Source organism: Ornithorhynchus anatinus, chromosome 10 (assembly GCF_004115215.2).
Source record: "Ornithorhynchus anatinus isolate Pmale09 chromosome 10, mOrnAna1.pri.v4, whole genome shotgun sequence".
NCBI lineage: Eukaryota > Metazoa > Chordata > Mammalia > Monotremata > Ornithorhynchidae > Ornithorhynchus > Ornithorhynchus anatinus.
The window spans coordinates 47,402,125-47,429,788 of record NC_041737.1 but is presented as its reverse complement, the minus strand read 5'-3'; the positions used below and the strand labels follow the sequence as shown (position 1 = coordinate 47,429,788).

The following is a 27,664-nucleotide window of genomic DNA, read 5'->3' as shown; positions in this document are numbered from 1 at the left end:
TTCCCTGCCAGCCATCTTACCAATGCAGACACCGATGGGCAAAGAAGAAAGCAGGCAAAGGGAATGAGGGTAGCTTGGCACAAACTAGCACCATGGCTGCTGCCAAAGCACTTCAAGGGCAAGCCCTGATAGTACTGGGATAAACCTTCTTTTAAATTGAGAGCCTCTAGAGGGACAACAGGGACCGTGTCTAATTCCCACCTGTGTATTCTTTCCCAGCAATTAGTACAGTGCTCTGCACACAATAAGCACTTCATAAATACTATTACCACAGCTACTTTTCCTTTTCTCCTCCCTCCTTAGACTAAAGTCTTGGGAAAGAGAGCCAGACCCTGTCTGGCCTCTTGCTGAGGGAGGGAGGAAAGGAGGGAGAAAGAGAGAGAGAGAACAGTGCCTTTCAATAGCACTCGATGTCTAAGCAATGCTCACCCTGCGTGGCAAAGGCCCCAGAAAAGGTAACTTGGCATACTTTCATGGGCACAGGGCAAGCAACTAGCACTGTGGTCTACAGGAACTTGTGCAATTATCTCTCATTCACCTGAAGTATTCAGGGGTCATACCTGAAGTGAAGGCGTGTTTATAGAGTTTATACTCAAAATTCCCTTAACTCTCCTGATTAATATTTTCTTTAAAATTCATTTCACATCATCCATTCAGATAAATGGTTTAAGATAAAACCAAGGACTGAAAAATAGAGATTAAAGTCTATTTGTGGGCTAGAATCAGCTTTTTGGCAGCTTCCGTTTCTATTCAGATTACAATGGGAGAAAATATTGACTTGGTGGGGTTACTTACGCTCAAAGTATGGTTCACTGTGTGATGTGAGGATGCCTTAAAAACTTTCCCCCCCATGCACCAAGTACTGTACATCTGTTGTTTGTGGAAAGACTTGCCTACAGAGCCTCATCACTTAGAATGCTAAGGATTTTATACAGTTTTATTCATCTCATTCGTCTGTCTTGGAAGCCAAACTGAGGTCAGGCTGGGTTCCGAGGACAGCAGTCGCCTGCTAATCCGCATTTACAAGTCCTCTCCTGAAGGTTTCTCCGTCCCCTGGAGGAGCCTGCTCAGGCTGGAAGAAGTGACGAACTAGCCACTCCCTGGTCCTCTGGGCTTTGCAGTGAAGGCAGGGTCGTTCTCTGATTTGGCAGCTCCCCAGGTTCTGTTGCCTCAGAGCTATCTTCCTCTGATGGAGGCTGGCCAAGGTCGGGCGACCCTCCGACTCGCTCTCCTTCCACGAAGAGGCTTGAGAGACTGAATCCTCGTTGGCCAGGGCTATGGAGTTATTGTCATTTGGGATCTGGTGGTGCAGGTCCCACTGAGACAAGATTCTGGCCCGTCTTCTTCCGAGGTAAGCATTGACCAGGGCCACCTCAGAGTCAGTTTCGGGAGAAAGCCGGGTGTGTTTGGGGGCTTTCCTGAGAGGGTCCAAGATGCCGAATTTGCTGTGCCATTTACAAGTGGGATCTTTGACAGCTGACAACAAATGCAGAATGGATCCACAAGTTAAGCGCACGGAGAAGCTACACACCATTAATGAACAGTGCTTGGCACATAGTAAGCACTTAACAAATACCATCATTATTATAATTATTATTACAGGAATATCAATGATGACATCTGGAGAACTTGTGCTAATTTTGCCAGGAGTGGACAAAAGGACAAACGCTAATCACTCCCATAAGGTACATACCCACTGTTTTTATTTTCAGGGTTTAGAAACATGGAAACCCATGTCACATTTTTTTCCCAAAGGGTGATTCCCCTTTGTGTCCCTCAGCGGGGTTCAGAGATGAAAGTTTGAGAGCCATCCCAGATTACTGGATTTCTGAATATAGTGTCCAGAATATATTTTTAATTTGCCTTATCTAATATGCAGCATAGCTGGAAGGCTGGCTTTTTTCTCCCCCTCCTTTAGATATTGTAGATTTTTATAGCATTAAACCGACCAAAACGCTTTGCGATGTCTATGTAAATCCTAAACATGAAAAAGCAAGTTCAAAACCTAAAATCATTTTTTCCACCCTGAGCTGGTTTCTTCATGAGGATTCACTAGGGGAAGCAGCATGGCATAGTGGATAGAGCACGGGACTGGGAATCAGAAGGTCATGAGTTCTAATCCCTGTTCCGCCACTTGTCTGCTGTGTGACCTTGGGAAAGTCACTTCACTTCTCTGTGACTTAGTTACTTCATCTGTAAAATGGGGATTAGACTATGAACCCCAGGTGGGACAACCTGATTATCTTGTAACTATTCTAACGCTTAGAACAGTGCCTGGAACATAGTATGCACTTAACAAATACCATAATAATAATAATGATAATAATAATAATGGCCTGTTCATTCAATTCATTCAATAGTATTTATTGAGCACTTACTATGTGCAGAGCACCTGTTAGATATAGCTGCAGATATTTGGCCATCCTGAGGCAGGGCTGTAAGGGCCGCCATCAAATGATGACATCAGGTCATGCTGCAGGCAAATGCAACACAATGACACCATATGCAACTATTTTTTTATGGTATTTGTTTAACACTTACAGGCACTCTTCTGAGCTCTGGTGTAGATACAGGTTAATTAGGTTGGACACAGTTCATGTCCCACATGAGGCTCTCAGTCTTAAGCCCCATTTTACAGATGAGGTAACTGAGATCCAGAGAAGTGAAGTGACTTCCCAAGATTACACAGCAGACAAGTGGTGGAGCCAGGATTTGAACCCAGGTCCTTCTGACCCCCAGGACTGCATTTAGTGGAAGAGTATTTCCTGATGCTGTTCCCACCACCCCCAGTCCTCAACCAAGCTCCCTGGGCATCTTGGTTCCAAGACTTATATTATACCACCAATTTACTTTCATCCCACTGCCATCTTAGAGTAGAGCAATGACAGGGCCACCATCTTTAAGAAGGTCCCATGCACAGTCCTTAAGGCAATGACTTACTGTGCTTACCGTCTTAAGCCAACCCTAATCTTTCCCCCTACCTGGTGATTCTTTCCACCACCCAAGATATTCTATTTTCATTCATGATCTCTCCTTTTTACCATCTTTCTCTGTGATGCTGAAGGCACATGAGATCTCACCTTTATTTATGGTATTGCTTTTCTCACTATCTGTTGATAGTTCCTTATCTTTTCCTTTCTTGGACATCTGGGAGGTGGGAAATACAGATTAGTCACATGGTTTGTCTTACTTAGAAGCTTTTGATCAATAACAACTCATTAAGGAAAATGGGGGACTATTCATCCAGCCAAGTACTAAAAGGAGACTTCCTGACATTCAACTGACATTGAAGGTGTCAGTGTATCTTCAGGAGTTGCAGAAGAAAAAACAATCTTCCTTCATCCCTCCTTTCTTTTCTGCCAAAAGCGGGCTTGTGCCTGCGACCCTTCAAGATGCCTCTTTCAGGAAGGTTATTGGGAATGGGAGGAGAGGACTAGCAATATCATAATTTTCCTGAGGCCACCCACACCGTCCACCGCTGCCACAGACTAAAGATGGTAACTTCCCTATCAGAGATCCCTGTGGTCACTGCAAAGTGGGCTGGACTTCTCCATCACAGGCCTGCAGAACAAGAGGGTTGGGATCTCCGTTGCATTGAGCCCTTAGGCTTTGTCCAATTTGGGAGAACCTGCTATCTTTATTGAATCGGCCACCCCCCTCACCCTGGACTATGGATGCTGCAGGATCCCCAATAATGTTAGATAGGTCAACAGGCACAGCCTGATGGTCCAAGAGAAAATTGCCATTCCTAACGTTGCTTCGTTTTAGAATAGCCAGGATTTGGCCTTCAGATTTCAAAACTGGGAAGGAGTAGCTCAACTCTTAAAATGGAGATGTTGTGCAGATAAAATGAGATGACCAGGAAAGTATTTTTTAAATTATGTGCTCTAAATAGCCAAGATATTTTTAGAAATTATCATTACCAGCTCAACATTTCACACACTATTGGAAAGACCCAAGTGCTGAGGCTCATTCAACCCACATATTCAGTGTGTCACCAAATCCTGTCGGTTCCACCTTCACATTAGAGCTAAAATCTGCCTTTTCCTCTCCATCTAAACTGCTACCACACTGATCCAAGCACTTATCCTATCCCTCCTTGACCTAATGCATTAGTCTCCTTGCTGACCTCCCTGCCTTCTGTCTCTCCCCACTCCAGTCCACACTTCACTCTACTAGATCATTTTTCTAAAATATAGTTCAGTTCATAGCTCCCCTCTCCTCAAGAACCTCTAGTGGTTACCTACCCACCTCCTCCTCAAACAGAAACTCCTTATCACTGGCTTTAAAGCACTCAGTCATCTTTCCCATTCCTAACTTGCCTCACTTATTTCCTTCAAAACCCCATATGCTAACTTTGCTCCTTTAATGGCAATCTACTCACTTTTGCCTCGATCTCAACTATCTCTCCACCAGCCACTAGCCCACATTCTGCCACTAGCCTGGAACTCCCTCCCCCTTCAGATAATAATAATAATGTTGGTATTTGTTAATAATAATAATAATGATAATGTTGGTATTTGTTAAGAGCTTACTATGTGCCGAGCACTGTTTTAAGCCCTGGGGTAGATACAGGATAATCAGGTGTCCAGTTATCCAGTTATCGTCCTATCTCCCTACTACCCTTCCTTTCCAAAATCTTAGAACGAGTCGTCTACAATCGATGCCTAGAATTCCTTAACTCCCATTCTCTCCTAGACCCCCTCCAATCTGGCTTCCGTCCCCTCCACTCTACCGAGACTGCTCTCTCTAAGGTCACCCATGACCTACTTCTTGCCAAATCCAATGGCTCCTACTCCATTCTGATCCTCCTTGACCTCTCTGCTGCCTTTGACACTGTCGACCATCCCCTCCTCCTCCATACCTTATCTCACCTTGGCTTCACGGACTCTGTCCTCTCCTGGTTCTCCTCTTACCTCTCTGGCCGATCATTCTCGGTCTCCTACGCTGGAGCCTCCTCCCCCTCCCATCCTTTAACCGTTGGAGTTCCTCAAGGGTCAGTTCTTGGCCCTCTTCTGTTCTCCATTTACACTCACTCCCTTGGTGAACTCATCCGCTCTCACGGCTTTGACTACCATCTCTACGCAGATGACACGCAGATCTACATCTCCGCCCCGTCCTCTCCCCCTCCCTTCAGGCTCGCATCTCCTCCTGCCTCCGGGACGTCTCCACCTGGATGTCGGCCCGCCACCTAAAACTCAACATGAGCAAGACTGAGCTCCTCATCTTCCCTCCCAAGCCCGGTCCGCTCCCAGACTTCTCCATCACCGTGGATGGCACGACCATCCTTCCCGTCCCGCAGGCCCGCAATCTCGGTGTCATCCTTGACTCGTCCCTCTCGTTCACCCCACACATCCTATCCGTTACCAAGACCTGCCGGTTTCACCTCTACAATATCGCCAAGATCCGCCCTTTCCTCTCCACCCAGACGGCTACCTTACTATTACGGGCTCTCGTTATATCCCGGCTAGACTACTGTGTCAGCCTTCTCTCTGACCTCCCTTCCTCCTCTCTCGCCCCGCTCCGGTCTATTCTTCACTCCGCTGCCCGGCTCATCTTCCTGCAGAAACGATCTGGGCATGTCACTCCCCTTCTTAAACAACTCCAGTGGTTGCCTATCGACCTCCGCTCCAAACAAAAACTCCTCACTCTAGGCTTCAAGGCTCTCCATCACCTTGCCCCTTCCTACCTCTCCTCCCTTCTCTCTTTCTACCGCCCACCCCGCACGCTCCGCTCCTCTGCCGCCCACCTCCTCGCCGTCCCTCGGTCTCGCCTATCCCGCCGTCGACCCCTGGGTCACGTCCTCCCGCGGTCCTGGAACGCCCTCCCTCCTCACCTCCGCCAAACTGATTCTCTTTCCCTCTTCAAAACCTTACTTAAAAATCACCTCCTCCAAGAGGCCTTCCCAGACTGAGCTCCTCTTCCCCCTCTACTCCCTCTGCCATCCCCCCTTTACCTCTCCGCAGCTAAAGCCTCATTTTCCCCTTTTCCCTCTGCTCCTCCACCTCTCCCTTCCCATCCCCACAGCACCGTACCCGTCTGCTCAACTATATATATTTTCGTTACCCTATTTATTTTGTTAATGAATTGTACATCGCCTTGATTCTATTTAGTTGCCATTGTTTTTATGAGATGTTCTTCCCCTTGACGCTGTTTAGTGCCATTGTTCTTGTCTGTCCGTCTCCCCCGATTAGACTGTAAGCCCGTCAAACGGCAGGGACTGTCTCTATCTGTTGCCGACTTGTTCATCCCAAGCGCTTAGTACAGTGCTCTGCACATAGTAAGCGCTCAATAAATACTATTGAATGAAAGTGTCCCATGTGAGGCTCACAGTTAATCCCCCTTTTACAGATGAGGGAACTGAGGCACAGAGAAGTGAAGTGTCTTGCCCACAGTCACTCAGCTGACAAGTGGCAGAGTCGAGACTCGAACCCATGACTTCTGACTCCCAAGCCCGGGCTCTTTCCACTGAGCCATGCTGCTTCTCCAATCTGACAGACCATCACTCTCCCCACTTTCAAAGCCATAATAAAATCTCATCTCCTCCAGGAGGCTTTTTCCCAATTAAATCCTGATTTCCTCTTCTCCCTCACCCTTCTGCATCTGGATCTGTATCCTTTATTCACTCCGCCCTCAGTTCCATGGCACTTAGGAACGTATCCATAATTTAATGTGTGTCTCACCCTCTAGACTGTAAACTCCTTGTGGGCAAGGAACTTCCCTACCACCTCAGTTACACTGTACTCTCCCAAGTGCTCAGTACAGTGCTCTGCACACAGTAATAATAAAACAGACTGATTTGGGCTGATAGCTCTATTCTTTCAAAAACAGGCTGCACTCTCCACCCACTGAGATGTCCACTTATTTCTCAGCTCCTTAAAAGGTCACATAAATTCATTCTCAAACTTCAATGGATCAGTCTAAGATGCAAGTACACAAACCCTGTTCTAAATCCCACATACCTAGCACAACAGTCTACAAACTGACCCTCAAAAAATGCTGTTGATATGATGAATCTCTCACCTGGAATTTACCAAGAAGAGAATACAACCAAATGAGCCTGCTTTAGGACAAAAGCATTTCTGGTCACTTGGGTGAAATCCACCTGCCGTGAACTTAGCTTCTCTCTAATTCAAAATTGACTCGTGGAGAGCAAAGATTGTGAGGAGTGACAACCCAATTTTCTGGCTAAAGGCCATGGCCCACACTGCAGAATTACATGCAACCATGGCATGAGGGGAAACTCCGTTGGTCACCATCCAGTATTAAACAGCATGATCTGCAGAAAGAGATCTCCTGATCTCCAGATCTCTGATCTGTCACCGTCAGAGGGAGAGGATAGGAAGAGGCTAGGCAGAAAGGGGTGGGGAACGTTCGCCCCAGGGTGGGTTGACAGAAAGCATGGTCAGATAAGGTGCCCCTCCCACTCTCATTCCCCATCTCAGGCTTATTGGAGTGGGGTGGCAGAATGGAGAGGGGTCTGACTTGTCAAAGAGTCATTCAGAGAAGGAGTGTGGACTAGTGGAAAGGACACGGGTCCAGCGTCACAGGACCTGGGTTCTAGTGCTTGCTTTGACATTTATCTGCTGAGTGAACTTGAGCAAGTCATTTCTCTGTGCCTCAGTTTTCTCATCTGCAAAATGGGGATTCAATAATACCAATTCTTCCTCTCCTCTAGACTACAAGCCCCACGTGGGACTAGGTCTGTGTCCTACCTGATTATCTTGTATCTACCCCAGTGTTTAGTGCTGTGCTTTGTACATAGTGAGTTCTTAACAAACACTATTATTATTATCATTATTACTCTCATTATTATCATTAGCCACTTCTCTCATAGGCCCCTACCCTTTCTCTAGATGGTGGCCAGTGTATCTATTCCAGAGCTTAGAACAGTGCTTGGCACATAGTAAGCGCTTCACAAATTCCATAATTTTTTTTTCTAACCCTCAGGCCTGGCATTTTGGAATCCTGACTCTTTTTGACTACTTTGCCTTTTCTTATCCACAAGGGGAACGCCCAGGTCTCTAACTGGAATTCTTGGAATCCTAAAAGAAATCCTAGTATCCATGAGGTCTCAAATAGTAAGTAAAATTCATTTTTCATCAACAGTGGCATTTATTGAGTGCCTGCTGATTGTGGGACACTGTACTAAGCTGCTTGGGAGAGTATAACAGTATGATAGGACATTTTCCCTAGAAAATTCCTTGTTCCTCTATTGATAAGAAAAATATCATACCCATTCAGAAGCCCGAAAGAAGACCATAATGACCATCACGATGATAAAGTACCCAAGAAGGAAGGTCCCCATGATCCTACAGGTATCTTCCTTTCCACACTCGTAATCTAAACTTGAGACGGACAATCCCATAGGTTTCCCAGGAGGATCCATCCTCCAAAAAAAGGAAAATGGGAGAAACATGAAAACTACTTTCTTGCTTAATAATAAAACATGCTATCTTTAGGGAGGACTTGGGGAGAAGGAGATTATGTCAGTTCAAGATGACAACTTCCTTGGCAACCCATTGTGACATACCGAGAAGAAGCATGTCTTAGTGTAAAGAGCCCAGGCTTGGGAGTCAGAGGTCATGGGTTCTAATCCAGGCTCTGCCACATGTCAGCTGTGTGACCATGGGCAAGTCACTTAACTTCTCTGTGCCTCAGTTACCTCATCTATAAAATGAGGATGAAGCCTGTGAGCCCCACGTGGGACAATCTGATTACCTTGAATCTACCCCTGTGCTTAGAACAGCGCTTGGCACATAATAAGCACCTAACAAATGCCAACATTATATGTTACTTTCTACCTACAGAAAGTGGTGAGTTCTCCATAGAATTCTGAAAATCTTTAGAAATGCAAAGATCTCAATAATTACTGCACGAATAAGTCAAGGGTGGAGGGATTGCAGAGGGATGGAACATACCCGTCCATACTTTATTTTCTAGTTGCATGCTCCAATACCTCCCAAAACCTATTCAATATGCCTAACGTGGAGAAAAGTGTGAAGTTGCTGAGTTCACAGTGAACTTTGCACTGCATTTTCACCTTGGAGGAGAGTGGTGAAGTGAGAGGTGGGTCTGGCTATAAATAACAATGGAAATCCACTTTGAACCCAGCCTGAGATTTGGCAGCAGAGCAGAAAACAAGGTAAACTCTGTAGTCTTTTCTTTATTCTTTTCCCCTTGACTTCCAGATCTTTGCATTGGGTTAGTCCAGATAAGAGAGGAATGGGTAGCTCTGCTTTATCGTGGATTTTCACTTGGCTTGTTGTGGGCAGTGAATGTGTGTGTTAATTCTTTTATTGTACTCTCCCAAGCCAGTGGTCTGCACTCAATAAGCCCTCAGTAAATACAACTGAAAGTGGAACAGATCATCCCTCAACCTTACTTAAACTGATCAGATTTACTAACCGTGCCCTAGGCCACATTCGTATCTACCAGCCATCTCACTATGAGTGCCGCTGGTAGGTGAGAATGTGAGTGACAAAGAGCAAACCTTCATCACTAAGTAACCCAAGCCCAAATCCTGCAGGGAACAGGCCATATTGTACCACTTGGTGTCTTAGCAATGCTTGCTCGACTCAGGGGCCCCCAAAATAGGGAAACAGTGTGGCTTAGTGGAAAGTGCATGGGCTGGGGAGTCAGAGGTCCTGAGTTCTAATCCCATGTGTGACTTTGGGCAAGTAACTTCTCTGAGCCTCAGTTACCTCATCTGTAAAAAGGTGATTACCTTGGATCTACCCCTGCGTTTAGAGCAATGGAAAGAGCCCAGACTTGGTAGTCAGAGGTCATGGGTTCTAATGCAGACTCTGCTGCTTGCCAGCTGTGTGACTTTGGAACTTTAACTTCTCTGGGCCTCAGTGACCTCATCTGTAAAATGGGGATGAAGACTTGGAGCCCCACGAGGGGCCACCTGATGACCTTGTATCTCCCCCAGTGCTGAGAACAGTGCTCTGCACATAGTAAGCGCTTAACAAATACCACCATTATTCATTCATTCATTCAACAGTATTTATTGAGCGCTTACTATGTGCAGAGCACTGTACTAAGAGCTTGGAATGTACAAATCGGCAACAGATAGAGACAGTCCCTGCCCATTGACGGGTTCACAGTCTAATCGGGGGAGACAGACAAAAACAGTAGCAATGAATAGAATCAGGGGGATTTATATCTCATTGAAACCATAGCAATAAATAGGATGAAGGGGATCTAATAATAATAATAATAATAATGTTGGTATTTGTTAAGTGCTTACTATGTGCCGAGCACTGTTCTAAGCACTGGGGTAGATACAGGGTAATCAGGTTGGTCCATGGGGGGCTCACACTTTTAATCCCCATTTTACAGATGAGGTAACTGAGGCACTGAGAAGTTAAGTGACTTGCCCAAAGTCACATAGTTGACAGGTGGCGGAGCCGGGATTAGGACCCATGACCTCTGACTCCTAAACCCATGCTCTTTCCACTGAGCCACGCTGCTGTACATCTCATTAACAAAATTAATAGGGTAATAAAAATCTATACTAATGAGCACAGTGCTGAGGGGAAGGGTGAGGAGCAGAGGGAAATGGGGGAGTGTTATTGAGGCACTACAGAAGCAGCGTGGAAAGAGCCCGGGTTTGGGAGTCAGAGGTCATGGGTTCGAATCCCGGCTCTGCCACTTGTCAGCTGTGTGACTGTGGGCAAGTCACTTCACTTCTCTGGGCTTCAGTGACCTCAACTGTAAAATGGGGATTCAGACTGTGAGCCCCACGTGGGACAACCTGATTCCCCTGTGTCTACCCCAGTGCTTAGAACAGTGCTCTGCACATAGTAAGCGCTTAGTGTGACCTTGGGCAAGTCACTTCACTTCTCTGGGCCTCAGTGACCTCATCTGTAAAATGGGGATGAAGACTGTGAGTCTCATGTGGGACAAACTGATCACCCTGCATCATCCTGTATCTACCCCAGCGCTTAGAACAGCGCTCTGCCCATAGTAAGCGCTTAGTGTGGCCTTGGGCAAGTCACTTCACTTCTCTGGGCCTCAGTGACCTCAACTGTAAAATGGGGATGAAGACGGGGAGCCCCACGCCTGATGACCCTGTATCTCCCCCAGCGCTTAGAACAGCGCTCTGCACATAGTAAGCGCTTAAGAAATACCAACATTATTATTATTAAGAAATACCCACACTAGGGGTGGCGAGGCCTGAGGGGGGTGCGCATGCGCCGCGGGGCAGCGGCGCCTCCCGGGCGCCCCTAGTGTCAGACGGCGGTGGGCGCGGCGGGCGAAGTCTCGCGAGAAGAGGCCTCGGACGAGGCCTCGGCTTCGGCCTCAGCCCTCGGCCTCGGGCTCGGCCTTTTCCGCTCTTCGGCCTGGGCGGAGCCCGCGGCTGGTCCCGGGCCCGGCGGGGTGAGTCTCCTCAGCTTTGGGATCGGGGCTCGGTGGCTTGGGGAGTCGGAGGTCGTGGGTGGCTCAGTGGAAAGAGCCCGGGCTTGGGAGTCCGAGGTCATAGGTTCGAATCCTGGCTCTGCCATTTGTCAGCTGGGTGACCGTGGGCCAGCCCTTTCCCTTCTCTGGGCCTCAGTTCCCTCCTTTGTAAAATGGGGATGAAGACTGGGAGCCCCACGTGGGACCACCTCATCATCTTCTATTCCCCCCGCCAGAGCTTAGAACAGTGCTCGGCACATAGTAAGGGCTTAACAAATACCTCCATTATTAAAATGGGGTTAAAGACTGAGCCTCACGTGGGACAACCTGATGCCCCTGTATCTCCCCCAGCTTAGAACAGTGCTCTGCACAGAGGAAGCGCTTAACAAATACCAACATTATTATTATTATTAAAACGAGGATAAAGACTGTGCCCCACGTGGGACAACCTGATGACCCTGTATCTCCCCCAGCGCTTAGAACAGTGCGTTGCACATAGTAAGCGCTTAACAAATACCAACATTATTATTATTATTATTAAAATAGAGATAAAGACTGTGAGCCCCACATGGGACAACCAGATACCTTGTATACCTCCAGCACTTAGAACAGTGCTTTGCACATAGTAAGCGCTTAACCAATACCAACATCATTATTATTATTATAAAAATGGGGATAAAGACTGTGAGCCCTACGTGGGACAGCCAGATCACTTGTATCCTCCCCAGCGCTTAGAACAGTGCTTGGCTTAACAAATACCATTATTATTATTATTATCTGGTTGAGAAGCAGTGGGGCTCAGTGGCAAGAGCCCAGGCTTGGGATTCATTCATTCAGGCACGTTCCCTGTCCACAAGGAGTTTAGAGTCTAGAGATGTTGGAGAGGCACAGGTGCTGTGCTGAGATAGGGGAGGGATAATGCAAGTCTTGGAGAAGATGCACTGTGCCTTTCCTGCAGCAGCTTTTTTCTACTGTTTTGGTGTGGGAAGCCAATTTAAGTTTCGCTCTAAACTGCGGGGCGTGGGAATTCCTTGGCTGGTAATCTGCATGAGCTAAAAAACCTTGAGATCCTTTTCAGATGTATGTTATTTGTGGGCATTGAGGTGTGGGAGGACGTATATCTGAGACAATAATTAAGGAATTTGTTAAGCACTTTATATAAAGTGCTGGAAGAGATACAGTACACATTTCAGTCAGACACACACCTTGTCCTACTAGGGGCCAACAGTCTAAGGAAATAGAGCGAGTGCTTAGTCCCCATTTTACAGACAAGGACACTGAGGCTTGTCAAGTGAGTAGGCAACCAGCTTAATATTTTATGAATGTTTAAAAGATAGGGAATGTAAACACTACATGATGAAATTGGGTTTGATTTTTCTTGTGTGTATGTACGATATGGGGATATAATTCATTGATAAATTATTTTGATGAAGATTGATGTAGACCAATTTTATGTCTGAGTATTGTGGTAATGATTTTGTCCTTAATTCTTATGCATCTGTCTCTGAATAGATGCAGGGCGAACAGAGTCCGAGTACCTCACTCATCGACAGAACCATCAAGATGAGGAAAGAGACAGAAGCTCGAAAAGTGGTTTTAGCCTGGGGACTCCTTAATGTGTCTATGGCAGGCATGATCTATACGGAAATGTAAGTTCCTTTACTCTTGTCGTCCTCCAGTTGATCCTTCAGTTCTCCTTGCGGAGCAAGAGAAAAAGGCTGGGGAGAGAGTGCTCAAAAAGAATTTTAGGGTGGCCGATCTTCCTACCTCTCTCCCAAATTCTTATAGCTGTCTGACAACTCCTAAACTCCCCTGGTTGATTCTGTCATGTTCCTTCTCCCATCACAGCTGCCACATCTATCATCCCCTCCCCACCCCCATAATATTGCTTTTGAAAATACCTCGAAATGCCTTTTGTCTTTGTTTTCAGGACTGGGAAATTGATAAGTTCATACTACAACATTACATACTGGCCACTCTGGTATATCGGTAAGTAATTTTTTTTTAATTTATAGTAGAATTTGATTTTGCTGCCATTTAAAACTATTGCTCTCTGAATGGTGTATAATTATAAAAATAGGTTAATGCATGCATTTTTAGTGGTGTATTTGCTTATATAAAATTTGAGGTAGTCATGTGGATAACACACTAGAATAGCTGATACCCATCCAGGTATTCGTAGGATTTTTTTTCTTCTCATCCTCTTTGCTTCTTTCTGTTTGATCAGTCTGTTCTCTCTCCAGTGACTCCCATTTCTTCCTTCTCTCATCTACCTCCCTCTCAAACACAGATCTAGAGTTTATATGTATTTTTCAGGACCGTTGTGAACTGGTATTTATATAGTTACACAGGAAACAGTCTGTAATGCTTGTCAGTCATTAAATGTTTAAAAAAAAAAATGTATGGTTGGGAAAAATAACTTTCAGTCTTATGATTCTAACTCTGAGAGTGAAAATTAAGAATTTTTCATAAAGTTTTTAACATTTTTTTTTTACTCTACTCTAGAACTTGTGTTTGCAGTACTTTTCAGCCTGAATGCCTTGTTTGATTTCTGGAAGTATTTCAAATATACTGTGGCACAGACAAGTCTGGTGATGAGTCCTGGACAGCAAATGCTTTTGGGTTTGAAAACAGCAGGTAAGTTTTTATATGAAAAGAATGGTAGCAATAAGCAGCGTAGTAACAGAGCTGGAGTAGAGCTCAAGAGGGTCGAACCATTTCCCTCAGGGAGCTCTATGTCTAAGGTAGATTAAACTATTAAAAAGCTCCAGGGTCAGAGATCCCACAAAGATCCTTCGTGGCCTTTTCCTGAATGTGTTAGTCTTATACTGTAGTGGGATATTTTCTTTCTTAGACCAGCAACTTCTCTAACTGTAATTTAGAGTTTAGCCATTTCTGGATTGGATAGCCCTTTCCAACTATAGTCATATAGTTTCAAGCGTAAGAATTATAACTGGTATTTCTTAAGTGCTTACTGTGTGCTTGTACTAAGTCCTGGGGTAGATGCAAGATAACCATGGGGCTCACAATCTTAATAGGAGGGAAAACACACATTTCACAGTTGAGGGAAATGAGGCACGGAGAAGTGGTAAGGTCACACAGCAGGTATGTGGGGGAACTGGGGTTAGAACCCAGGTCCCTCGACTCCTAAACCACACTGTTGCTTGCAGGCGTGGAAAATTAAGGTGTTCTTCAGGCTCTAAATTAATGCTTCGCTTTTTCTTTTCATTTCAGCGGTACAGGCTACCCCTCCACGGGAGTTGGTAACAAACAAATCCCCTCCTTCTTCTCCTTCTCCTCCAATCCCGGGACAGAGTGTGTTGAGTTATAGCCCATCTCGTTCACCTAGTACCAGCCCCAAGTTTGCTTCGACTTGTATGACTGGATACAGCCCTCAGATGCAAGGACTGCCATCAAGTGGCAGTAATTCCTTTGGCACTGCAGTGACCTACTCACCAGGGAGTGGTTATAGTAAGGTAAGACCATTTCAGTGGCCCATCGAGACCTTTCATTATCCGAGGACCTTGGTAGCTGAAAACTGCCTCTGATAGGGAGTTGGTGCTTCGTTTAATACAGTGTGTTGTGGAGGGTTTGTGTTGGCTCAAAGAACTGTTCTCCTCTTCTTGCTAGTAATTGAAGGAGCAACAAAGAAGAGGACAAAATAAGTCAGACATTAAGGGAGAAACTGTAGCAGGGAGCTAACCGCTTTCCAGAGCTCGCCGGCTTTAAAACAGGACAACTGCAACAGCCTAATTCTGGAAACTAGACCCAAAAGTTACCCTGCCACGTTTGGGCCCCTGGTCAGGGAGGGGGAACTGAGGGATGGAGCATGTACCCTTTCGATGATAGAAGTCTCTACGAGAGTTGGAATGCTGTATGGTTGGGATTGTGCTTGCGTTTCCAGAATAAATAATTAACAATAATTGACTAGTCTTAGCCCACATCACATTTTTTCCCCTTAGCAGTTAGCTCTAGTGACTTGACCATACTTAGAAAACAATTTTGTGGAAGTATTTGGTAATTTTTTTGAACAATGCACCTCTTTATTCTCTACAGGTGTCAGGGTACAGTCCTCCCAGCTCTTCTCCTTATCCTACCAGTATCGGTCCACTGGAAGGCAGTGGATTGAGGTCTCGGTTCCGGTCCTCACCCACTGTCTACAATACCCCAACTGGCAAGGAAGATTACATGACTGACCTCCGGACTTTGGACAACTTCCTTCGAGGTGAAGAAGAGAAGCAACATAGAGTTCATCTGAGTAAGATTGCGTTTTTCAGTTTTTTATCCTTTTTTCCCTTCGAATAATTGATATGACCATTTTATATTACGGAAGTTCAGATTTTTGGAGTGAAAGTCTTTTATAATAAGTTCAGGTTTCCCAGACAGAAGCCCGAAATAACGTGAAATTTCATCTGTGTCCCATCCAAGGGTTTTTCTAAATAAAATGTTCAAAAATTGCGACTATCCTTGCTACCTTGTTTAGGTTTAGCGCTCTCATGACTATAGGAATTATACTTGTTGAAACCTTCTAGATGGCTGTACATTTCTTTCAGGTACCCTCAGGGGTCATTTAGTCCATTCCTCTGCCTTCTCTTCTCTTCTCTTCTCTAATCATGCCAAATAGATAAGCATCTATTTTTTGAAGACCTCGAGAGAAGAAGATTTCACTAGTTTAATGTTCAGATCACCTGCTGTATAAATATAGAAGTGTAACCTTGTGGGTCCATAGTTTCTATGCAGAGCAAGTTATTATTGAATTGGTAATTATAGGTGGTTCGGACTCCAGCTCTCCTTCCAGCAGTCCAACGTTCTGGAACTACAGTCGATCCATGGGAGATTACGCGCAGACTCTGAAGAAATTTCAGTACCAGCTGGCCTGCAGATCCCAAGCCCCGTCTGCTCACAAGGATGAAGCCGACCTCAGTTCTAAACAGGCTGCAGAAGAGGTAAATGAAAAGTAAATACTACCTATAAAATTTGTTGATTTGAGAGTTAGAAAAGCCACAGAAGGGCAACCACTACCATCAGGGGTGGAGCGGATTCTTTTTGATTATTGGCGAAAAAGGCTAGCGTTCTCCCAGTCTGGAGAGATAAAGGTCGAGAAGACCCGCGGTTTACGAGCTGGGTGTGTACCCTGTCTCTGCCACTTCTCTGCTTTGTGACCCTGGACAAGTTACTTAACTTGCGATTCAGTTACCTGTGCAGTGGGGATTAAGATTTTGAGCCCCATGAGGCTGTACTACCCTGCGCTTAGTACAGTGTCCGGCACATAGTAAACGCTGAACCATTAAGAAAAAGTAAACATGGGCAAACCAGATACCTCACCAGGTTGAGGGGAACACCCACTGAAGCTTGAATGAGGTCTTCAAAACAAAAGCAAAAGGGTTTGTGACCATGCTGGGTGACAAGCCTGTAGAAGTAATAAATGTAAGAAGTTGTGGAGGCAGAGAATATCTGCAAAGTATGGATGGAATTGGATACATTCACAGATAAATTCCATGATGATCAAGACCTCCGATCATTTAAAACAATTTAAGGTACCATTATGTAGTATACTACTACATGTTGTATACTACTACATGTTATTGAATCTTTGCTTTATGCTACGTCATTTCCTGCCATTTGTTTTTTTAGTTCATTGAAAATGCTTAGTTGGGTATCAGTCAAATCACTTTCTGGCGTGGCTTGATGAACTAAAACAAATTTCCAATTATATTTAGATTTGTATGAGTATGCTGTTTTGACTTTTACACATCTTTATTTATTTTCAATTATCCAAATTAATGAATGTCTCCTAGATTGTAATCTCACCATGAAACCTGTCTGCTAATTGTCCTCTCCCAAGCATTTAGAATGGTGTTCTGCACATAGTAAGTGCTCAGTAAATACCAGTGATGGATATACGATTTGCAGCAGTCATTATTTTGATTACTTTAGTTTCCCACTACCTATCTGCACCAAATCCTTTCAACATAGCTTGAATCCATCACAAAAGCTATCCTTATTTTGTACATACTGTAAGTTTTTTTAAAAAGTTAATATAATGTATACATTTATACTTATGTAGTTGTACAATAGCGAATAAAATAATTCCAATCTAAGAAATATGTGAGGCACATTTGAAGTTGAGGGTGTGTTACACTGATTTCCTGCTTCTATATAGATGGACATTTTTAAAGTTTATGGGGGGGTTTGCCCTTAGGTTTGGGCGAGAGTGACCATGAATCGACAACTCCTGGATCATATGGACTCGTGGACAGCCAAGTTCAGATACGTAAGTTCAATCTTTGCTTTTTGGGGAATGTTGAGACCTTCACTCGTAACTGAGGGCTGCTTTCAAAATAGCTCCTCATTCCTGGCACAAAACAGTGGTAATGACTCCTGCACTGTAAACTGGTTGTGGACAGGGAAAGTGTCTGCCAACTCCGTTGTATTTTACTCTCCCAAGCATTTAGCTCTGCACACAGTAAGCACTCAATAAATACCATTGGTGATGAAATAAAATCTCAGATATTTACGATGGGAAAGGAGAAAGCTGTACAATTTTAGGTGGAAGTGAATTACTTAAAGGTGAAACAGGGTGATAACTTGTGTTTACATCGTGTTTGCCTTTTTCCTAGTGGATCAACGAGACAATATTAGTTCCGCTTGTGCAGGAAATTGATTCTGTCAGTACACAGATGAGAAGAATGGGCTGCCCAGAGCTACAAATAGGCGGTAAGGAGAAATTTATAAGGCTTATTTTGTGTTTTCCTGGGTGCATCTGTATAGAGGAGAATTTCTTGATGGTGAATGAATTTCCTTCTGTTGATCTGCACTGCCACCTCTAGGTAGAAATGGGTGTCTAGTTCTAGGCTTTTCTAGTTAAAAATAGGAACATTATTTTCAGTCTTTTGAACCTGAGAGAAGTAAATGAGCCGAGGGAATTATTTATTCGAGTTACTGTAGATAGTGATCTTTTTTGGAAAGCCACTAGGGACCATGGCAGTGACAGCTACTGTATGAAACAGTAGGTTATCAGCATATCAGTCGTATACTTTCAACAAATAACATACTTTGAAACCATGCTTATTCTTTCATACGTTTATGCAGAGATTATGCCTCTTCCTTCAAAAGCATTTAACAACTTTATACAATACGATGTACATCTAATTCTTTTTTTACTCTTCTAAAGACACTATTAATTGCAAATGATGGATGCTATTGAGCCCAGTTTCCTTTAAAAGCGATTCTTCAATTTCCCTTACCAGATTTGTTAAAAATCTATATTTTTTGTACATGAGAGTGGTTGTATCGTAACTTCGGTTTCTAATGATGTGAGCCTACTGAAATCAGTTGGCACCAGTTCTCTGTATGATGTTTTGCTTTATTACAGAAGCTAGTATTACCAGTTTGAAGCAGGCAGCCCTGGTGAAAGCTCCGCTCATTCCAACACTGAATACTATTGTGCAGTATCTGGACCTCACACCAAATCAAGAGTACTTGTTTGAGAGGATGAAAGGTAAGCTAGCTCATTTTTCAGGTCTTTAAGTGCTTAAATCTGCTCTTCGAGGTCCCTTACTGCCCTTGCACATTGTTTTGGGGGAGAAAATGCAATCTTCAATCAAGAAAGGTATACAGCTTTTTAAATAATTGGTTAAGACTTGCCCTACAAAATATTAAAACTTTGAAAATAAAGTTTTAGAAATGGTCTTAACTAGCCCAAATCTTCCATCTTCTCATCATTGAAATTCCTCTCAGATTGTGAGCTCCCCTTGAGACAGTGCTTATTCCCACCTGTGTATTCTCTCCCATTGCTTGGTACAGTGCTCTGCATGCAGTAAGCGCTTCATAAATGCTACTTTTCTTTAGGCTTGCTAACTTGTTTTCAGGTGATTTCATATAAAAACTTTTGTCCCTACAGAACTGTCACAAGGAGGATGTATGAGCTCATTCCGCTGGAACAGAGGAGGAGACTTCAAAGGGCGCAAATGGGATACAGACCTGCCCACTGACTCTGCGGTAGTTTGGGGCTCTCTTGAGACCGTTGTTAAAATTGTGTAGCTTGCAATTTAGCTTCTGTGCCTAGCATTCCACCTCTGGAGATAGTTGTTGGGAAGCATGGAAAAAAACAGTCTAAGATAAATACGTTGGATGATCTTTCAGTACTAGACAAAAATGTAGTTAGCTCTTTTCAGGAGGATGTAAAACCATGTAAAAAGTGGCAGTATTTGAAGTCTTAAAAATTGGAAGGGGGTCTGCATGTTAAGATGGTCTAAAGTGGCTGGAAAAAAATAGTGTGTTTATTTTTTACTCAAGTACACCTGAGTCGTGTTGTATTCTTAATGGAGAAGGAGATAGATGAAGAATTCCATCCTGTATGGCAAAAGACAGTTCTAAAGAAAAGCCGGCACAGAATCATTTTGCTCTAATCCTAGATGGAACTGATCGGTACTTTTCTATTTTGGTGGCAATAATTGGTTTCTACTTTTCATTGCTGACTTATTGTTTCTCTGCAGATCATCGTGCATGTGTTTTGCACTTACCTTGATTCCAGGCTACCTCCTCACCCTAAATATCCAGATGGAAAAACCTTTACATCTCAGCACTTTGTTCAGACTCCAGATAAGCCAGGTAAGGAAGCTCTTGAATAAGAAGTGCTTTGAAGTTTACAGTTGGAATGTCTGTACATTTTAATTTGTTTTTTTCTACTCGATTCTTTGCAGATGTTTCAAATGAGAATGTTTTCTGCATATACCAGAGCAGCATCAATCCTCCCCACTATGAACTAATCTACCAGCGACACGTCTACAACCTTCCCAAAGTATAAAATGCTCTTCATCCGAGGCTCTTCTGTGTAGCGTGCGATTGTTGTCTCTGCTTCAGTAATTAGATTCATTGAAGTTACTGGAACTGGGGGCTCCCTTTAAGGAAAATGCATTTCACAGCACATTACAAGCCAGCAATATCATTGGTCTTGAGGGCTACTATTTGCTATTTTTATTAGGAAATGAATGTAGGAAACTACAATATAATTTGTGATTTATTGAAGTAGCCAACCTTTAAATAGCAGTGATTCTCACAGAAGAGTAATCTTCAAATTAAACTCCCCACAAATTCATTTATAGACTGTTTAGCCTTCAAACCTGACCTTCCTATTTTAACCATGTTACTTTGTATGTTTCCCTATCCAGGGCAGAAATAATATGTTTCATACATTGTTAATGTTCCTGTTCATCATAAAGACTAAAGAATCAGGAATGCTTGGGTAAGTAAAGGAGAAGCAATGTGTGTTCCTGCATTTGTTACTTGAAGAACATAAGCCCTCTTAGTAAAAGTATCTTTATCTCTCCTTCCTTTTCTGGTGTTTAAACTATCGTTTTCTTCACTTAATGGAGCATATACCAGTGACTCACTTGATGCCTAAATAATTCTTCTCAACAGTTTATGCCACATTCTGCTTTTCCTTTCCTCATTCAACACCTTCAGTTCTCTTGTAAATGCAGTGGTGTTTTCAATCTTTTTACAGCCCTAAAAGGGCCAAATTAGGGCTCGTTCAATTAAATTCATCACTACTGACTGGGGCATCTCTTCATTATTGTTACTACACTCCTAAATTCATGTATTTGCATAGAAATTAAAGTTCTTGCCCTCAAGAATCAAGATACAAGGGCAAAGGCATTCTGAAAGGAGGAGTGAATCAGTGAGCAGTATGTATAAAACTCCAGAATATTACAGATGGTAAACTTAGTCTTCTTGTTCAGTAAAATCCTGTAGTGAGGATACTTAGACATTGTTCTTGATCACTAGCAGTCCCAAAATAAAATAAATTCAAGAATTGTTAACCTCCATGTTCTCCTTTAGCACAATAATGCAGGTGTTTGTAAAAATGTTGAGGCCCAGAGTGAAACCACTGCATTACAGTATTACTGTAATTACTCATTTCAGAATGAGTAATATCTTATCTTCCTATTAAATATTTTATAAAGTTAATTCATTTTATATCAGTGGCATTTAACTTCATTTTGTGACTGTTTCAAAGTCTTGCAAGTGTACTTCTTATATCAGTGCAGTGATTATTTGTCCTGGAATAGGTTAAGTTAGTAAACACAGTGTACTGACAACTCAGAGGTGTGGAGACAAAAATCACCAATTAAGTATGACTCACCTGGAAAGGGTTGGATTGCTGGAATTACATTTAACTTTTGTGGGATCAATTTTTTTTTTCCTTTGTAGGAGAGTTAATCTTGGCCTATCAGGAGTGAACGTTTTGTGGATTTTTGGAGATTAGAAGATCAGGTGTGATTTCCCCACTGGCTTGGTCTCCAATTTGACTGGAATAAAAAAATAAGACTCAAAACATTGCTTTGCTTGGAGAAGATATTGAATAGCATCTCAATCACTCTTGTGATTATCTGGATAAATATGCTAAACTCTGCAGACCGAATGAGAATTTATGCATTAAGATGCTCTTCCTGGGAAAAGATTTTCTCCACGACCATATTGGGGAAAAAAAAAAGACTCTTAATCATCTAGAAGAACTTTTGTTTGTTTGCAGGCACTGAATTGAGAACCACCCTCTGCCCTGTCCTGCTTGGGGAATCTCTTGAGAGAATAAGGAATTTTAGGTGCTAATGGTAACTTAACTGAATCCCAGTTTCCCCAAAGGCTCAAGATCAAAAGTTTGATTTACTTGTGAGTAATACTTTATTGCTTTAAAGACAGTAGCCATGTGCACTTTTAAATAGAGTACATGAGATTTTCTTTGTCCGATCTTAAAGAGCCAGCACTTTTATTAAAACTTGCAATTCCATACATGAGAAACTCAAGTATTTAGTTTTTTAGTAAAAATATAAGCCCCTTAAACTTGAGCTTTAGTGGACCTAGGATTTAATGGAAAACAAAAAAGTATGATCTTTTAAAATCATTTATATAACACCATTTTATATTGAACTTCTTTCAACTCTAAGATATCTAGGCCTTTTATAAAATTCCTGGAAATGTGATCGAGCCTTAGATTGAATTTTTGTGCTTCATTATCTCCTGTAGACATTGTATTTAAGAATGTCTACATGCCACAGTTGAGGCAATAGCATGTGCCAAGCCAGGATGTTCTGTATTACTTTTTAGAGAAATTGATATTTAAGGATTTGTGGTGTTCCCAGTTTTTTTAAAAATTTCATTTCCAAGTCAGGGAAAGTGTCCATTTCCAAGCTTTTCCATATATACACAATATGCTATGTGTATTGTCTATGGCATTTGGGAAGAAATATGAATTTGGTTGTACACACCGCTGTTCGAATGGTAAAAGACATACATACTTGAATAACAAAATGTTATTTTTGTTCAGATATTTTGTTAAGCTATTTAAGTTGGTAAGGTAGTTCCATGATTAGCTTTTGTTCAAAATATCTGGACTAAATGTAAACTAAACACTGATATGTGTTCAGTCTACCACTGTTCGTTGATCTGTTAGAATTTAGGCCCAGGGGATGAGCCTGAATTAAACAGGAAAGTTTTATTTGTATTTTTGTGATACCTCTTTTGTAACGTTTGTCATAAAACAGTTTTTTAGACATGCTTGCTTCATATTTGATTTTTTTTTCCATAAAGTAATCGTGCAATAAATGCAGTGATCGTAGTGAGCACTATATAGGCATGGAGGAGCGCTGAAAGCCAGTTGAGGAAGCAAGGCAATCCCCAAACCATTGTGAAAAATAGAAAGTTGCAGGACAAGGACAATTATAAAAAGCATTGGGGTAATAGAAGAAGGTTGGGGTTTAGAGAACTAGTTGGGGAAGATTTCCTGCAGAAGATGGGATTTTAGTGAAGCTTTGAAGAAGGGAAGGAGAATGATGTATGCCAGGACTTGGGATAGTCGTCTTCAACTGAGGGGAAAAGAGAAGGAGCCATTTGATGGAAAGTCTTAAACTAGGGGGATAACATCAGATTAGTAATGGAGACAGATGGAAACCAGGAGACAGGCAAGGTGGCTGTTGATTTTAAAAAAAACAAACCATGAGATGAAAGAGCGATTGGTGTGGAGCTCTGACAGACTGGGGAAAAAAAGGGACATCTCTGTGAAATATTTCCAAGGAGGCATGGGCAGGACTTGGTGATGGACTGAGCATTGCTTTCAAATAAGAGAAATAAGTCAAAGACTTCAAACAATTTTAAAGAGGACCTGAAAGGATAATGGTTTGGGAAATGTTAGGAAGACAGTACAATTTTTGACCTGTTTTGAGTTGGTGCCCGAACAAAAATTCAGAAATGGAATGGATTTTAATACGGGGGGAGAAAGTGAGGGGCCAGACCTGGAAAAATGAGATGTAGTAGCCGTAAATTTAAGAAGCAATGTGGAAAGAGCACGGGTTTGGGAGTCAGAGGTCGTGGATTCTAATCCTGCCTTCGCCACTTGTCTGCTATGTGACCTTGGGCAAGTCATTTCATTTCTCTGAGCCTCAGTTACCTCATCTGTGAAGTGCTCCCCAAGCACTTAGTACAGTGTGTTCAATAAATATTATTGAGTGATTGCGCCCTGCACACGGAAAGGGCTCAAAAAATCGCCTTGATTTTTGATGATGATGATGGGAGGGCTTGTGCCCCTGGAGGCTGACAGAGGTGCTGGGTTAATAATGATAATAATGGTATTTAAGTGCTTACTCTAAGCTCTGGGGTAGATGTAGTCAGGTTATCCAAGCGCTTAATACAGTGTGTACCATAAGCGCTCAATAAATACGATTGAATGAAGGAGTCCCAGGTGGGGTTCACACTCTCGATCCCCATTTTACAGATGGGGTAGCGGAGGCCCAGAGAAGTGAAGTGACTTGCCATGGGTCACACAGCTGACAAGTGGCGGAGCCAGAATTAGAACCCACGACCTCTGACTCCCAAGCTCGGGCTCTTGCCACTAAGCCACGCTAGCACATGTAGACACCTGAAAGGATGTGCACTGCCTGCCTTGATCAGTGCATCTGCCTGCTGTAACTGGGTTACTATTGTACAACTAAGTGAACATATGAAATGCCCAGAAGAGGGGATTTGACGTTTCGTGCCAGAGCGGTTTCAACGCAAGCTCCTTTGACTGGAATGGATTGCTATTTTTCTAGTCTGTCCATCTCCCCCGATTAGACTGTAAGCCCGTCGACGGGCAGGGACTGGCTCTGTTACCGATTTGTACATTCCAAGCGCTTAGTAGAGTGCTCTGCACATAGTAAGCGCTCAATAAATACTATTGAATGAATTGAATGAAACATCCCTTTCCTATACTTTCTTAATTAGCAGGATCGAAGAGAAGTAACATATGTAGAAGACCAGAATCCTGATGGGGTGTACTGGTCAGGGCATATTTGATTTCTCCCTCTTGAAGAAATCCTTCTTGATTTCTTCGGTGACTCTTTTACTATGGTACACATAAATGACCATGAAATAATAGTAATAATGGTATTAAGTGCTTACTGTGTGGGAAGCACCGTTCTAAACCCTGGCACTGTAATTTGGAATTTAACGAAGGGCTCACATGGCATGTCTTGCCAGAACGGTTTCAACGCAAGTGACGCTGGACTGAATGGAGAGAAACCCACATTCTCTCGTCCGTCTTAGCAGGCCAAGTCTGGCCCAAAGTCACCCATCTGGCTATTGTTTTTGTCTGTCTCCCCCAATTAGACCGCGGAAGCAGTGTGTCTCAGTGGAAAGAGCCTGGGCTTCGGAGTCAGGTCATGAGTTTGACTCTGGGCTCTGCCACTTGTCAGCTGTGTGACTGGGCAAGTCACTTAACTTCTCTGTGCCTCAGTTACCTCATCTATAAAATGGGGATTAACTGTGCGCCTCACGTGGGACAACCTGATGACCTTGTATCTCCCCCAGCGCTTAGAACAGTGCTCTGCACATAGTAAGTGCTTAACAAATACCAACATTATTAATCGACAGGGACGGTCTCTATCCGTTGCCGATTTGTCCGTTCCAAGCGCTTAGTCCAGTGCCCTGCACATAGTAGGTGCTCAATAAATAGTTGTGTGACTGGGCAAGTCACTTCTCTGCGCCTCAGTTACCTCATCTGTAAAAGGGATTAACTGTGGGCCTCACGTGGGACAAGCGGATGACCCCAGCGCCCAGCAACCCCCTCCCCTACTTTCCCATCCTTCCCTGCAGTATCCTCAGAGGAGATCTCCTCCCTCCTCGCAAGTGCCACCCCCTCCACCTGCGCCTCGGACCCCATTCCCTCTCACCTTCTTAAAACCATCGCCCCTGCCCTCCTCCCTTCCTTAACGTCTATTTTTAACCACTCAATCTCCAAGGGCTCCTTCCCCTCTGCCTTCAAACATGCCCACGTCTCCCCCATCCTAAAAAAACCCGCTCTTGACCCCACTTCCCCCTCCAGTTATCGTCCTATCTCCCTACTACCCTTCCTTTCCAAAATCTTAGAACGAGTCGTCTACAATCGATGCCTAGAATTCCTTAACTCCCATTCTCTCCTAGACCCCCTCCAATCTGGCTTCTGTCCCCTCCACTCTACCGAGACTGCTCTCTCTAAGGTCACCCATGACCTCCTTCTTGCCAAATCCAATGGCTCCTACTCCATTCTGATCCTCCTTGACCTCTCTGCTGCCTTTGACACTGTCGACCATCCCCTCCTCCTCCATACCTTATCTCACCTTGGCTTCACGGACTCTGTCCTCTCCTGGTTCTCCTCTTACCTCTCTGGCCGATCATTCTCGGTCTCCTACGCTGGAGCCTCCTCCCCCTCCCATCCTTTAACCGTTGGAGTTCCTCAAGGGTCAGTTCTTGGCCCTCTTCCGTTCTCCATTTACACTCACTCCCTCGGTGAACTCATCCGCTCTCACGGCTTTGACTACCATCTCTACGCAGATGACACGCAGATCTACATCTCCGCCCCGTCCTCTCCCCCTCCCTTCAGGCTCGCATCTCCTCCCGCCTCCGGGACGTCTCCACCTGGATGTCGGCCCGCCACCTAAAACTCAACATGAGCAAGACTGAGCTCCTCATCTTCCCTCCCAAGCCCGGTCCGCTCCCAGACTTCTCCATCACCGTGGATGGCACGACCATCCTTCCCGTCCCGCAGGCCCGCAATCTCGGTGTCATCCTTGACTCGTCCCTCTCGTTCACCCCACACATCCTATCCGTTACCGAGACCTGCCGGTTTCACCTCTACAATATCGCCAAGATCCGCCCTTTCCTCTCCACCCAAACGGCTACCTTACTATTACGGGCTCTCGTTATATCCCGGCTAGACTACCGTGTCAGCCTTCTCTCTGACCTCCCTTCCTCCTCTCTCGCCCCGCTCCGGTCTATTCTTCACTCCGCTGCCCGGCTCATCTTCCCGCAGAAACGATCTGGGCATGTCACTCCCCTTCTTAAACAACTCCAGTGGTTGCCTATCGACCTCCGCTCCAAACAAAAACTCCTCACTCTAGGCTTCAAGGCTCTCCATCACCTTGCCCCTTCCTACCTCTCCTCCCTTCTCTCTTTCTACCGCCCACCCCGCACGCTCCGCTCCTCTGCCGCCCACCTCCTCGCCGTCCCTCGGTCTCGCCTATCCCGCCGTCGACCCCTGGGTCACGTCCTCCCGCGGTCCTGGAACGCCCTCCCTCCTCACCTCCGCCAAACTGATTCTCTTTCCCTCTTCAAAACCTTACTTTAAAATCACCTCCTCCAAGAGGCCTTCCCAGACTGAGCTCCTCTTCCCCCTCTACTCCCTCTGCCATCCCCCCTTTACCTCTCCGCAGCTAAAGCCTCATTTTCCCCTTTTCCCTCTGCTCCTCCACCTCTCCCTTCCCCTCCCCACAGCACTGTACTCGTCCGCTCAACTGTATATATTTTCGTTACCCTATTTATTTTGTTAATGAATTGTACATCGCCTCGATTCTATTTAGTTGCCATTGTTTTTACGAGATGTTCTTCCCCTTGACGCTGTTTAGTGCCATTGTTCTTGTCTGTCCGTCTCCCCCGATTAGACTGTAAGCCCGTCAAACGGCAGGGACTGTCTCTATCTGTTGCCGACCTGTTCATCCCAAGCGCTTAGTACAGTGCTCTGCACATAGTAAGCGCTCAATAAATACTATTGAATGAACAGTGCTCTGCCCATAGCTTAACAAATACTAACATTATTCTTATTACTATCGAGGAGAAACAGCGTGGCTCAGTGGAAGGAGCCCGGGCTTGGAAGTCACAGGTCAGGGGTTCGAATCCCGGCTCTGCCACTTGTCAGCTGTGTGACTGTGGGCAAGTCACTTCACTTCTCTGAGCCTCATCTGTAAAATGG

At 44.2% G+C, this 27,664-nt stretch overlaps 2 protein-coding genes across 4 annotated transcripts; one reads left to right on the top strand and one right to left on the bottom strand.

Annotated features, from left to right (window-relative positions):
- Positions 1-910: 910 nt before the first annotated feature.
- SSMEM1 (serine rich single-pass membrane protein 1) lies at positions 911-8,493 on the bottom strand. The gene is made up of 3 exons (XM_001510286.4): positions 8,237-8,493; positions 3,081-3,147; positions 911-1,476 (listed from the first exon to the last, which is right to left on the bottom strand). The coding sequence occupies exons 1-3, from the start codon at positions 8,417-8,419 to the stop codon at positions 1,010-1,012; spliced, it is 717 nt and encodes a 238-aa protein (XP_001510336.1). The 5' UTR covers positions 8,420-8,493; the 3' UTR covers positions 911-1,009.
- Positions 8,061-22,960, top strand: TMEM209 (transmembrane protein 209). 3 transcript variants are annotated; one of them, XM_029073590.2, is made up of 15 exons: positions 8,061-8,081; positions 12,916-13,052; positions 13,334-13,392; positions 13,909-14,040; positions 14,638-14,879; positions 15,460-15,661; positions 16,174-16,349; positions 17,606-17,677; positions 18,024-18,120; positions 18,779-18,904; positions 19,307-19,404; positions 19,902-20,016; positions 20,109-20,206; positions 20,577-20,650; positions 21,619-22,960. In XM_029073590.2, exons 1-15 carry the CDS (start codon positions 8,067-8,069, stop codon positions 21,671-21,673), a joined length of 1,698 nt encoding a protein of 565 aa, XP_028929423.1. In that variant the 5' UTR covers positions 8,061-8,066; the 3' UTR covers positions 21,674-22,960. The 3 variants fall into 3 exon arrangements, with proteins under 3 accessions (XP_028929423.1, XP_007669114.1, XP_001510292.2); XM_007670924.3 differs by lacking the exon at positions 8,061-8,081 and adding an exon at positions 8,997-9,145; XM_001510242.5 differs by lacking the exon at positions 8,061-8,081 and adding an exon at positions 11,292-11,385.
- The last annotated feature ends 4,704 nt before the right edge of the window (positions 22,961-27,664 follow it).

What these genes read in the sequence shown, in the direction of transcription:
- TMEM209 (XM_007670924.3), top strand. Translation starts at nt 9,092, where the DNA reads ATGGAAATCCACTTTGAACCCAGCCTGAGATTTGGCAGCAGAGCAGAA. An exon ending in CTGGCCACTCTGGTATATCG is followed by an intron (nt 13,393 to 13,908) that starts GTAAGTAATTTT and finishes ACTCTACTCTAG; the next exon opens with AACTTGTGTTTGCAGTACTT. An exon ending in TCAGACTCCAGATAAGCCAG is followed by an intron (nt 20,017 to 20,108) that starts GTAAGGAAGCTC and finishes GATTCTTTGCAG; the next exon opens with ATGTTTCAAATGAGAATGTT.
- SSMEM1 (XM_001510286.4), bottom strand. Translation starts at nt 8,419, where the DNA reads ATGTTTCTCCCATTTTCCTTTTTTTGGAGGATGGATCCTCCTGGGAAA. An exon ending in TCTTTCGGGCTTCTGAATGG is followed by an intron (nt 3,148 to 8,236) that starts GTATGATATTTT and finishes CCCACCTCCCAG; the next exon opens with ATGTCCAAGAAAGGAAAAGA. An exon ending in AAGCAATACCATAAATAAAG is followed by an intron (nt 1,477 to 3,080) that starts GTGAGATCTCAT and finishes ATTTGTTGTCAG; the next exon opens with CTGTCAAAGATCCCACTTGT.